This window comes from Yarrowia lipolytica, chromosome 1C, assembly GCF_001761485.1.
Source record: "Yarrowia lipolytica chromosome 1C, complete sequence".
NCBI lineage: Eukaryota > Fungi > Ascomycota > Dipodascomycetes > Dipodascales > Yarrowia > Yarrowia lipolytica.
Window position 1 is genome coordinate 1,442,910 of NC_090772.1, and position 13,062 is coordinate 1,455,971.

The following is a 13,062-nucleotide window of genomic DNA, read 5'->3' on the forward strand; positions in this document are numbered from 1 at the left end:
CTCTCAAATGTCTCAAATAAAATGTCTCAAGTCTCCAAAATCTCTCAAACTTGTGAGAGAGTCGGTTTTTGTTATTTATTTCTTTTAGTTTTTTTTTTTTTTTTGTGTTTTTAATTTAATTTAATTTAAATTTCTTTATCCACAAATCACCGACTCAAGACCACCCATCCAGATGTGGAAATATTCACTGGCAAACTCTCTCGACCCGATTCTATGGTTACCTGCAGACAACCACAGTCCAACAGCTGACTCCAACAACACAATCAAATGGCAAGGCCATTGTGGACTGTATTGTGAACTATGTATTGTTTAACTAGTCCATATCTGTAGTCTGAAAACAAGTGATTGAGCGAAAGCGGGATTTAAACACTCGGTGATCTTACGAATGAGACCCTGAAACGTTCAATGGCACATGTATTACCGTCTTCTCCAGTATCCACCACTCTGCTCCGGAAACGACGATTTCAATGCTCTTTTCAGGTTAGTCATGGAGTTACTCCAAATCCAGATATATCACGTTCAAATTGGTGGTAAACATCGAACTATTTTTAACTCTTACCAGCTAGAAGGCGGCGAATTTGTTCTGGCGTGGAAAGGGATCTAGACGGAGGCTTGAACGGGGGTTTTATTGTTTTTTTCGGTTTTTTCGGTTTTTTCGGTTTTATCTGATCTGTTCGCAATGATTACATAAGCGGCGGAGAAGGGTAGTGGTGTTGGACGACAGTTACAGACACAAGGGGCATACCAATCGATTAGCGAGCATGAGATCTCTCGAATGGAAGGGGTGTTGTATCGCTGGAGGTGGTTGGATCACGTTGTAAGTGTGGCTAGACAACAACTTTCGGAGAATGTACAAGTTGCAGGAGAAGATGAAGATCATTGGAGGGTACAGAGCGTGAGATTCGATGATGTGGATTCGGAGTTGTTTGGGAACGTGATTCAATGTAGTATGTTTGGTCTCTTCAATGAACAACTCACAAATCACCGAGTTGAGAACGTACAGAGCCAGCTGTCTACGGTCCCAAAGAGAAGGACCTGTGAACAGTTCGGGAGAGGCCACAGACTGGTTTGGAGTTCATTTGAAGGTCTGGTGTAGTTATTCGCTGTTGGGTCATTTTTAGGGTCACTCCAAGTTAATGGAAAGAGCAGTGTAACCATCTAGACCCTTCGAATCTGGCCACTGCTGAACCAGAAGTGTGATTTCTCGTGTCTGAGCTCATAGAAAGATGCTCGGATCTCAGAGGGAGCCATCTACAAGTACAGTCGGTTCTGTACCGCACTAAGGCTTGATTTTGAGACTCTGACTTTGGTTCAGAGTTGAGCAGCATCTTGAGTCGTTAATGATCGTTGTGAGTCGTTCAGAATCAGTGGTAATCATGAGGGGTCGTCGAGAATCGTACAGAGTTGTTTCTGAACCATTTTGAAGCCGTTCAGAGTCGTTTAACCGCAGTTTGAGTCGTTTCAGAGCGGTTCTCAGTCGTTTTTGATCCATCTCTGAATGATTCAGAGCCGCCTAACTCCTTGTGAGCCGTTGAATCGCGAATTGAGCCACTCTGAGCCGTTGATTCTTCCATTTGTGGCCCCTTCACCATCTCCTCATCTCCTTCCTCTCGTCGCCATCTCCTTTTCTCCTCTCGCACCTCGCACTACTCCAAACCAACTCACTGACTACATCCCAACAGCGATCTAACCAACGCCGCGCAAGCAAACAGACACAAAAACAACGTCCGCGCCGCCGACCACGTCAGCAGATCCCGCTCTCCTGGGTTTTGTCGTCGTTTACCGCCTTTTGCCGCCGCTATTTGCAACGCCGCCACACTCAATGGCCGAGCCATGATGCCGTCGTCGTGTCTTTTCCCAAATAGGAAACCGGGCACCAACCCTAGCCCCACAACTGGAGTACTCAACTCGGCGAAAAATGGGCCAATCGCCGCGGGAGAAACGACAATCGGCTTGTTTTGACTCAATTACCTCACCAAGCGCCCCTTCGTCGCCGCCATACCTCCGCAACACCCCCTCACCGTCCCTCCCTCCGCCCCTCTGGAAACTCATAGAACCCCAAACCTTATTTCCGATGACCGCAAACTTTAGACTATACAGGCGAATCTGGGTGGTGGCACCAACCCTTCCTCTTCTCCATCACCCCCCCCTCAATCTCTTTTTCTCCAAATGTCCAACCAGGTTTACTTTGACGTGTCCGCCGACGGCCAGCCCCTGGGCCGAATCGAGTTCAAGCTGTACAACGACATTGTGCCCAAGACCGCCGAGAACTTCCGAGCTCTGTGCACCGGCGAGCAGGGCTTTGGCTACGCCAACTCCATCTTCCACCGAGTCATCCCCCAGTTCATGCTGCAGGGTGGAGACTTCACCCGACACAACGGAACCGGAGGCAAGTCCATCTACGGCGCCAAGTTCCCCGACGAGAACTTTGAGGCCAAGCACACCCGACCCGGTCTCCTGTCCATGGCCAACTCCGGCCCCAACACCAACGGCTCCCAGTTCTTCGTGACCACCGTCCCCTGCCCCTGGCTCGACGGCAAGCACGTTGTCTTCGGTGAGGTCACCAACGGTATGGACGTTGTCAAGAAGATCGAGTCCTTCGGCTCTTCTTCCGGCGCCACCCGAGCCAAGATCTCCATCGACAAGTCCGGTGAGCTCTAAGCGGCCAGTACGATACAATCAGTGCTTAGTTAAATATTATTGTCCCGGTTAATCCGGAATTTTGACCCATCAACGTAGACACAAACATGCGTGGAGCAATTGGCTTGAACCTTGTGGCACAAACATGTCATACGGTCAATTGTCCTAAACAATTGTTCAAACGCACATGCTTTCCCTTTAGCTGTTTCTTGTTTACTTGTATCCTTTGTAACATGACACAAAAAGTACTTTATTGTGCTGTGCTTGTATTGTATGAGCACCAATGTAGCCTCAAGTCTCCAACACAAGGTTATATCGTTGAGCCTAATTTTGGTGGTAAAAAAAAAAACGCCCCTCTCGACGACAACGGTGGTAATTGGGGCTTTTCTAGTGGAGATATGCTCAATTTGAACCAGAAAATCAATTCTACAGCTCCGATTATAGATTTATTCGTTTTTGTTTTGTCTCTAAAACCCCGATATCACTGCTTTCGATCGTCGTGCGACCCACACTCATGCGCTTCTGGCAAGTGGAGCTAAAATTTAGTGGCAGCGATCTTTGAATGGTCGCAGCTCGTATAATAGGCACGCTAATGAGAAGCCAACAATGGAATTGAGCTCTACGAGTCGCCGAGAACAACTTGGGATTTTCAAAATTGTGATTGGTCCATTTTTGGTGAATCTATCAACAGCTTCACAGCCACGTGCTGCATATGCAGTCTTGCGTCGATCAACTGCTCGAAAATGGCTGCACAGTTTTGGGCCCTGGGAGCGGCATTTCGGGGCGATTTAGCTGAGTAAGGCCAGACGCGGTCACTACGTAGGGGGGTGTGATTACATAACCGGTGGTTTCTGGCGTTTGTTTTCTTAGTCATCGGCAAATGTGGCATGTTTACTGCTCCATCTCACTAGACTTGCTTTCAACGAGGCTCACAAGGTTGTGGAGTGAGACATGGCTGGTTGTGCCGGGCGTTCGTTGTGTAATTGGATTATGTAATCGGATCATCTACTCCCGTGAGCGGGTGTTGGTTATGTAATCAGAATACTTATGTGAAGGCTACTGGACGCTGTGGGTCTGGTGAAGTTTTATTGCAAGCACATCCACAATTATGACTACATTGAACCCAGTTTAAGTAAAATATCAACTAATTGGGTTGTCAAGATAAACGGATTTCGTCAAAAAAAGGATCTTTTAGTGCTGTAAATAGATCTTTTAGGATAGTACGTACAATTCCCAAGTGGTCATTCAGAAATTGAAATGGTATTTTGGTAGGATTTCTGGAAGGTGGAAATGACACACCCAGTGACTTTTTGTTTCAACTAATCTTTAACTATAGTGACATTGTTTTTACTTTGGAGGTCTGTTCCTCAATGAGAGTCTTGAGATTGTGATTTGATATTTTATTTTTTATATATTTTATATTTTAAATATTTTATAGTTTATATTTTATATATTTTATATATATTTGAGAAGGAACGAACCCCTAATGATTCCAATCATCTCTCATTCCAATTCCTCTTGACTCACCGGTAACTTGACGAGGAGAGAACCAGCGCCGAAAATGAGAGCACTTCTGTACAGTACATACTATAAAGTGATCATTGTGATTCTCTCAATGGAACTTTTTTCCAAATGGAGTGACCATATCATCCACTAATGGCTACTTAACTATCATGTCACATCAAAGTTCAGCTCCTTTCTTCTCCTGTAGGCAGCCCCCACTGGGTAGTGAAGGATAGGAACCAGCGACAGACACCCGGAGACTTCTTTGTTGCTACTTGATACTCTCTTCATTCGGGAAATCAAGTAACACTCTTGTTCCAGTCACAGTATGTGTAGAATGGTCGGTCTGAGTAGCCACCTGGAGTTCACCTAGACAATCCACTTCATACTGATCACAATCAGAGAACCAGAAGGGTAACAATCGCTTCGCCCAAATCCTCAGCTCTCACTCGCTCACCAGCCGTCAATCACAAACTATTAATTAACTATTAGATACATGGTCCATATTATACCGTCTCCTCACATTGTCTTAATTCCACAGAGGAACAGGCTCACCGACAGCCTTGTAGGTGGCAATGAAGTTCACAATGAGAATCAGCAGCAGAGCCACGGCAATAATCAACGGACCAATGGGATTGTCCAGATGCTTCTCGCTTCGCTGCTTAATATAGTTCAGCCGGCTCATGTAGGTGGACCATCCCCAGATTCCGGAAAACAGAGTCAGCGCAAACAAAGTGTAGGCAACGTAGGTGGCAACAGACTTGTCGACGGCAGCCTGCACGGAAGAGTACAACGTGAAAGTCAGAGCGGACAGCAGAGTGGTGATATGGAGCCACTTGTTAAAGGTTCGCTCGTTAGCAAGCCACACCTTGGTCTCGACCTTGACAGGACCGGTGTTTCGGATGAGAACGTCGGGCTTGACAACGCCGGGAGGAAGAACAACTTCCTCGTCCTCGGAAAGCGCATCGTCCAGCTTGGGACCAAAAGTTCCCAGGAACGGGATCGAGTACTTGTGCTTGAGCGACTTTCGGTTCTTGGGTCGCCCCTCGTCGTCGTCAGAGTCGGAGTCGTCCTCCATGATGGTCACCTTCTTGGTAGAAAAAGAAGGACCAGCAGGAGTGGTAGCACCCTTTCGGGGAGAAGACACAGAGGCGGCTCGAGCACGCACAGCGGCAGTCTTGGCCCGCTCCTTGAGTTTCTTAGTCTCCTGCTCAAACGCCTGCTTAGGATCAATTCGGATATCATCCTCCTCGAGGACAGACAGCCACAGAGGCAGGAAGTTGAGCTTGTCATCCTCACCGTACAGAGAGGCAATACCCTGGATGAACTTGGAAAATTTGGGCACCTCCTTGACCAGATGCGACGACGTCAGTTCGTCGATCCACTTGCCGTGCTTTCGGTACACAGACGACGAGGTGATGATCGAGTTGCCAGTGTCAGCGGTGTCAACACCAGGTCGGTTCTGGACTCGGAACTCCAGAACGGCGTAGGGGAACTTGGAGTACTCGCCCTTCCGCAGCACCTTCTTTGGGTCCGACACGGCGTCGATGTCGGTTCGATGCCAGTTGTTGGGGTCTCGGATAGGTCGGTCCTTGTCAAAGGCGTCCTCTTTGATGAAGAGAATGTCATTGTCCATAATGACTCGCACTCGGTTGTCACCAGGGATCTGGAAGGCCGTTCGAGTGTACTGAGCTCGGCACACGGGCTGCAGAGAGTTTTCCCGGATAAAGTCCTGGATGTTCTCCACAGACTTTTCGTAGCCCTCGACTTGATAATCGGGCACGTGCGAAGATTTCATCTTCTGGACAGTCTTCTCCATGTGGTAGGTTCCGTTGATGAAGCCAGCAATGTACTTTTCCTTGATGGGGAGTCGCTCATCGCCGCCTGCGATGGAGTGGTCGACGGTTCGCTTCTCAATGTAGATCTGAGAGTCCTCGTCGGAAGTCTTGCCGGCCCACTTGAGCCGCAGAGAGGGAGAGGTGTCATTCTTTTGTAGCTTACCCTCGTACAGCTCAAAGTCGGAGTTGTCAAAGTAGAGCGACGTCAGGGTGGGATCAACAGAGTCCTGCGAGTCGTTCTGGTTGTTGTAGACCAGAATGGGAAGGTGACGCAGAATTCGGGTCTTGACCTCCATCAGATTGTCGGAATGGACCCAGAACTTGTACGAGGTGTAGTTGAGATCCGAGTCGTTGGTGTATGACGACAACTTGGCGTTGATGGACGCCGACTGGCTCTGGGGAGCCTGTTCTCGAAGGAACGAGTAGACAGCAGAAAGCCGGTTGATAAGCGGCGAGTAGTCTTCGCTGTGGAAGGGCAGGGCCTTGAGTCGCACCTGCAGCAGAGGCTTAACCGAGTACTTGGAGTGTAGTCGGTCGTGCTTCTTGACAATCTTGGTGAAGCCGGTGAAGTTGATTCGGGAGAAGTGCTCGAGCTGCTGGGCGCTCTCAAGAATGTCCTCGATGGTGTGCTCCAGGTTCACAAGATCAATCTCCTTGACCTCGACAATCTGCTTCTCAATCTCGCCAATGGCGTCGGACAGCTTGTTGTACATGTTGGTCTGGAACGAGTACACCTTTTCGAGATCGGAGTCGAGCGCCTGGACGAAGCGGGTCTCGTCGGACTCAGACCACTCCTCCTTGTCGTTGGGCACAACATTCTCCCGGAGAAGTCGCTTGAGCGAGTCGTAGTTGATGTAGTGGTCCTTCCACGGCTCGTAGATTTCGTTTTGAAGGCGAACGCCGAAGAGCATCTGGGTTAGCGGGGTTCTTTGCTTGAGGGTTTCTAGCCGACCGAAGCTCGGTTGGACGAGACTCAAGGAGTAGAGCATCCTCGGCACCCCGAGGACATGATTGGCTAGTCACAGACGAGTTGAACAATAATAACGACATGTCAAACCAGCAACTAAAGTGGATAGTTCTGGTGGACACAGATGCAGGGACCAGGATCACAGCAAGGGTATATGAACAGCGTCGGGGAAGATGTGAGATGTGGTCGGACATCGAGTTTTCTTGGGAGTCGCATACATGTACGCAGTCACCCCCACTACCACATGGAACACTGTACCGCAAGGACACTGTAGTTCCATGAGACATACCTGGATTCAGGAAATGGTTGTACGAGGAGACCACAGTCGAGATACGAGGCACTGGCATCAACAGCTCCGACACAAACCACTGGCGTCAGCTGTCGACACCATGGCCGCCATGTTTCTGTGTTTTGCTACCGTTGCCATGTCTCTCTGTCATCAACACCTCGCCCCTGTGCACTCCGTCATCAACACCTCGCCCCTGTGCACTCCGTCTGTGTCACTAACCCCCCAACGTCATACTCACTTTCAATACGGTTCTGATGATGAAGAGGAATTGTCGTCGACAGTGTCCCCCAAGTTTAGTGGTTGGCGGTGCATAAAGTTTGTGTTAGTGTCGACAAAAGGCCGATTTGGCACTAGCGGAAAAGCGCCGATGAAGAGACGTTTTGAGCGCCTAATTTTGACACAACGACTCCAAAGGCCCGCAGCTGTGTTTCGCCGTTTTCCGAATGCCGACATCTGTCCTCAAAGGCCCTATTCGACGACCTTCAACAGCTCCCCGCCACTGCCGCAAGATGCCAATATAGTTTTCGTATCTGACAGAAAGTATCACGGGCAGGAATAGGACCCAGTCATAACAGACACTTATAACGTCGCCGAGAGAAAGGCGAGACGAGATCCAAGATGACCATGACACACTCGAAAACGGGCGACTCCCGGTCACCGGACAACCCCCCCCCCCCAGAGAGTCACCCAAACATCCTTCGATCGCGGCACCTCCCAAATCGTATCGAAAAACCAACCGAAACTCTGTTCAAACTGCATCCTCAAACAAGAAACAAAAGTGATTTTTACAGCTTCAGAAATCCAGAGTGAAGAGCTGAGATGAATACAAGAACAAGACAATAAAACTGATATTGGCACATTTAAATACAACCCTCCACTCCGAGCCCCACTCAATCACGTGACCCCAAATTCCGGTCCACCACTCTTCTTGGTCAAATCACCTCGCACAATCGTACATATCAAATGCAGTTGTCCACCCACGTGTTGGCTCACCACATTCATGATTGGAGGGAGGACGCGACGACATCGGAGGGACCGTGAGAAGTGAGGTTAAGAGCACAAAAAAGGGGGATTATTAAGTACTTTTGCTGATGAATCCCAAATAGAAGGAGTTGATTTCCCCTGTTATTTTTCCTCCATTTCTGATCTCCTATCTTTCCGGACTTATCATATTTCAAATTAAAAATTTAGAAACATCGAAACTCCAACTATTTTTTATTTTTTATTGTTCTAGCAGTGAATTTTATCGAAACTAAAACAATTATAAAAAATCACACACTAATTAAAATCAATAAAAACACTCAACGAAACCAAACAAGAGAACAAAACTACAGCATTGCTCGTCAAACCACTACAAAATCCATATATATCACGTGACTCCCTTACCCTTCTCTCTCCCACCAACACTCTGCTGACTAACAAACTCTAGACTGCAGAAAACTTCACGTGACGGCTCCATCTCATCTCATCTCACCAGCACCACCACATTACACAAGAATGGGAACCAGCGTTCCGGAGCTGAAAAACGTGAGTACGGCAGCTAGCCAGCGGGATTATTTTCGGTCACGTGACTAACACAGTACATGGACAAGCGTCTCATTGTCCATCTCAACGGCGAGCGTAAGATCATTGGTGTTTTGCGAGGATATGATGTGAGTATTGAGGAAGGAGAGTACGATGATGACCGAGGTACTGATGGATAGTCAGATGGAGTAGTGACAGAGTCGAGCTGTTTTGACTAGCGCTGGATTGAGATCTGAGATGTGTCTCTACGTCTAGAGACTGACAGGTAGAACGAATCGACTCAACCAGAGCTCTACCACAGAGATATATACCTGGTGGTTGGACTACTGTCAACAAACTGGATATGAGTTAGCTGGAGACAACTGGACCTCCGCGAATGCCGACACATGTCATTTCAGCTCGTTTCCTACTCGGTCAATTCTTCTCACATGTCTGGCTGGTCAACAAAATCCTGCTCTGTCTGAGTTGTTTCTGAACATCATCTGTCTCAATGAACAGCCCGGGCCTTTAATGACTGTCTTCAACGAATCTAGACACAACGGATTCCGCGCATTATTGGTCTGTCAGCCGATTTTCGACTTCATTCATCTATGATGCTCCCACTACCGCTACGTACTAACTCAGGCATTCCTAAACATTGTTCTGGAGGAATCTGTGGAGGAAAAGGCCAATGGAGACAAGGTACAGGCCGGCATGGCTGTGATTCGAGGCAACTCTGTGGTCATGCTGGAGGCCCTTGAACGAATCCAGTAGACCCCGTCTACCTTGTATAATAAATTATTCAGTATTAGCGATGTGAAGGAGATTCTCTAGAGCTGAGGGACACTAGCGCAGTCAGAAGTAACCCCGCTGGAACTTGAGAGAGAAACGTAAGTAGTACCAGAAGAAAGCTAAGACGACTGGCCCGGTTCGGTTCAGGGCAACAGATCTGGAAAAAGGGTTCCTTGATAGCTCCAGTTCATTTCTGATTGGCCGCCGGTTGAACACTCGGGACCGAGTCTGCTCCACTGGTACATTCGAGTCGGTATTCCTGCTTGCCTGAGAAAGAAAGACCTTGAGGATCTTCTTGGTATCCTTGGCGCACCGGTGCTGGGAATCGATGGAAGTCACCGTCGGCTCCATATAGCCCAAGTCCACTCGGGATTAGAAACAGCTGTAGCAACAGAAATCCCACTTTGAATGTCAGTGAGACCCTCAAGCAATTTTGGCGGAACCAACAGCAATCTCAGCAGCGCCGAAGTAGGAGATCGCCTAAGAACTAAAGAGGGGAGGCTGGCCAATCCATGAGAGCACGTGATAAAATTCAAAGCGGTCACATGTTGCAGCTCTAGGCGAGCACGTGATGACCAGGACGACAAATGAAAGGGTGAAAGAGAGAAGAGGAAGATTCGAAGCATGACAATGACAAACAATCTTCCCTCAAAGTCTCGTGATGAGAAAATCCCACAATCTGTTCCAAATGGTCCAGCTGGTTTCGAGATGGTGGTAATGTTGGTGAATGGGGCTGTGAGGGCTCAGCGAGAGCAGAACATGTAATGTGATATATCACGTGAGTTTCCAAGTCCGCCTACTGAGCTTTATCTCTCTGTTGACATCGATTCCGATCTGGTGGATCCTGTGGACTGGAAACGTACTGGTTGTTAGGTGGAAGCCATGCTGATCATTATGAACCTGACTCTCTGGAGGTTTTAGTCGAGTGTAACAAGTTAGGAAGAGAGTCCATCAAAAATTATTCAGCATCTTTCCAAGTACCCAGTCCCTAGATATGTAGAAGTATTTGGTCACGGTAGGCGTGCCGTATCGACCGGGCTGTAGTCTGTAGAGACGAACTTACTAGGATACCAGAACAGGGTCTACTGTCATTTGGTCTTCTGAGAGTTGGGGTTCTGTCCAGAGCTGGTAGAAGATTGATAACTTGCCCCAGATTCTGTCTGCGTCTCGACCAATGGCCATCTTATGTTAAGGGTTCATGTCTTCAGGCAAGGTCATCGAGTCACCATAGATGATCCCCCACCAGTGTCGCCGACGAAACACCCGGTCGATTCAACGCTAGACAATCCGTCGACGATGTTTTACTCCGTTTTGCAGCGGCTCAAATAACCGCCCCACCAGTCTCTGACATGAGCATATGGACATCGGAAAACGCTGTAGAACATTGTAAAACAGAGAGAAACCGACAATAAAACACAGGACTTTGTTTCTGTTACTTTCTCTCAACTCATCCTCAACTGAGTAGGTCTCGACTAGAGAGATCCCCCAACAGCCAGATAGGCAACATACTGATCTGCTCGTTTCAGTAAAGGGTTCCTTCAAGAGTCAATAAGCCTTAGGAGACAAAACCGCTCCCAGTGGGGAAATACTTGGCCAAGAGCCCCTAGCAGACACTGGAGATGAGAATCCCCCGTTGGGAATCTTTGAGGATTTGTGTCATTAACGACCCAATTGAACCGCTCTGGATACGTCTTATTGAGTCCCCAACACCTGTCAACACCGAATACAAGACAGTCTAACCGCCAGTCGTCGTAGATCTGTCCTTAAACAGTGCACAACATAACACACCGATCCGAAAGTCCGAAGACGTGAGAAGTTCGGAATCTTGCGTCGAAACAAAACTTAAGGACTTGAATCAATATGTGGGTGATAGAGAAGAAAAAAAATCGATTGCACTGTCCACTGCTGAAGCCGAGTGCATGGCTCTATCTGAGGGTACCAAGACTGCTATGTGGCTAACTGAGGTCTATCAAGACTTCGGTATTCCCATGGAACCTAAAGCTGTTGGGATCCTAGTTGACAACCAAGCAGCGATGCATATTTCTAACTATCCCCAGTTCTATCCACGAACCAAGCTCATCAAGCGACGATATCACTTTATCAAAGAAGCTGTGAATAATAGCGAGATTACTGTGTCATTTGTGGGGGCTGGCAACCAACTCGCTGATTTTCTTACAAACCCACTTGTCTGGACCACTCTCAATCCTACTCTCCTAAAGATTGGAATGAATGCAAAGACTGGATGTAGTTGACACTTTTAACGAACCAGCCTAGAGGGATATTCAAGATCATAAGTATTATTGATGAGATATAGTTGATAACAACTTATAACCCACTTCTAGGGACACCACGTTCCATAGTAGCACACACCCCTCTGGTGTGTGCTTGCTCCTTCACCAGAAAGAGATTCTAGATCAGTGGATAAAACTATCTGCAGAATGGACATCTTGTTTACGACCCATCTGATTCCTCTCATCACTATATGGTGACTTTTCATCATTATGTGAGTAATTAGCCAGGTATTACCCCACCAGGCATTACCTTCAACAATAACCCCCACCCCACATAAGCGAGAACTTTATAAATTGTTTTTGCATTTTTCCTGCGGCTTATTTTTCGATACGAAATCTTAAATGTTCCAACCTCTTCATTCTGGTGTCTCTCGATATCCCCCAAAACGCATCCAAATTGAGTTTTTGAGGTTGTTTTTTGGAGAAACAGATGGTATCTGATTACTGAGCAGCTTTTTTTTTCAATGTGACGGTCAGATTAACTGCAACAGTCGTATGGAGAAGTTGTTGAGTCAATATTATGTGGCATCATTGGTCTCCTACTTCATGTAAAAATAAATATATATGAATCTAGCAATATCTTGTTATGGATACCTCATGCTTCGCTTTGTGCCTGTGAACGACTAGCACTACGAGATTCTACTACATCTGCTGCCACAATATCATGAATGTAAAGAAATGAAACAATAGCAATGACTCATACAAGCCTTACCAACAGTACATGCTGCTTAAAGCTAGCCATATGAACTTCATCATGATATTACTTCCTACTCAAGTTGCCTTATTGTTCATCATTTCATTTTTCAAACACTAGTCTTTATGACAGTACCACTATCCGCTCTAAACACAATCATCACATTAATACTTGATATTACAAAGTCTAGACTATATGTCACTTTCATTCCTGTAATTATTACATTATCACTTTATCCTTTTTGTATTATTGGAATTGATTGGGATTCTCAAACTTGCATTTATGGCATCATTTATGGCATCTCTCTAGATCCACCGGAAAAGTTGCAATCACCCTGATCCATGTGTAGTAACTGGTGGCATAAGCACCAGTCTCAGTTGTCAGCCACTTTCCTACCAACCTTCAGTCACACCCATCCTCCAGCCACTCCCATCCCCGGTAAAAGGACCGTTGTCATGTTCCAGCTCACTGTGGCTAACCCGTTGGTGGACATCTTCAACTGGCAAATAAACGGCCAGATGAAGAAAAAGATGATTTTTGCAACA

The 13,062-nt window shown here is 47.1% G+C and overlaps 6 protein-coding genes across 6 annotated transcripts, besides 1 other annotated feature; 5 read left to right on the forward strand and 1 right to left on the reverse strand.

The window, feature by feature from the left end:
* Window positions 1–405: 405 nt before the first annotated feature.
* On the forward strand, window positions 406–669 carry YALI1_C14433g (uncharacterized protein; the record flags this gene model as incomplete). Its single annotated transcript, XM_068282282.1, has 2 exons — window positions 406–527; window positions 570–669. 2 exons carry the CDS (start codon window positions 406–408, stop codon window positions 667–669), a joined length of 222 nt encoding a protein of 73 aa, XP_068138383.1.
* A 1,500-nt stretch (window positions 670–2,169) lies between these two features.
* Window positions 2,170–2,661, forward strand: YALI1_C14450g (uncharacterized protein; the record flags this gene model as incomplete). The annotated part of the gene is made up of 1 exon (XM_501673.3): window positions 2,170–2,661. The coding sequence occupies one exon, from the start codon at window positions 2,170–2,172 to the stop codon at window positions 2,659–2,661; it is 492 nt and encodes a 163-aa protein (XP_501673.1).
* Window positions 2,662–4,672: 2,011 nt separating this feature from the next.
* On the reverse strand, window positions 4,673–6,970 carry YALI1_C14498g (uncharacterized protein; the record flags this gene model as incomplete). The annotated part of the gene is made up of 1 exon (XM_501674.3): window positions 4,673–6,970. One exon carries the CDS (start codon window positions 6,968–6,970, stop codon window positions 4,673–4,675), a length of 2,298 nt encoding a protein of 765 aa, XP_501674.3.
* Window positions 6,971–7,166: 196 nt separating this feature from the next.
* On the forward strand, window positions 7,167–7,796 carry YALI1_C14500g (uncharacterized protein; the record flags this gene model as incomplete). The annotated part of the gene is made up of 1 exon (XM_068282283.1): window positions 7,167–7,796. The coding sequence occupies one exon, from the start codon at window positions 7,167–7,169 to the stop codon at window positions 7,794–7,796; it is 630 nt and encodes a 209-aa protein (XP_068138384.1).
* Window positions 7,797–8,734: 938 nt separating this feature from the next.
* YALI1_C14516g (uncharacterized protein) lies at window positions 8,735–9,514 on the forward strand (the record flags this gene model as incomplete). The annotated part of the gene is made up of 3 exons (XM_066094158.2): window positions 8,735–8,764; window positions 8,818–8,889; window positions 9,386–9,514. The coding sequence occupies 3 exons, from the start codon at window positions 8,735–8,737 to the stop codon at window positions 9,512–9,514; spliced, it is 231 nt and encodes a 76-aa protein (XP_065950230.1).
* A 1,937-nt stretch (window positions 9,515–11,451) lies between these two features.
* YALI1_C14543g (uncharacterized protein) lies at window positions 11,452–11,784 on the forward strand (the record flags this gene model as incomplete). Its single annotated transcript, XM_068282284.1, has 1 exon — window positions 11,452–11,784. One exon carries the CDS (start codon window positions 11,452–11,454, stop codon window positions 11,782–11,784), a length of 333 nt encoding a protein of 110 aa, XP_068138385.1.
* Window positions 11,785–11,811: 27 nt separating this feature from the next.
* Window positions 11,812–12,081: a sequence feature (Compare to YALI0C10292t, LTRyl1; YALI1_C14547t).
* Window positions 12,082–13,062: the final 981 nt, after the last annotated feature.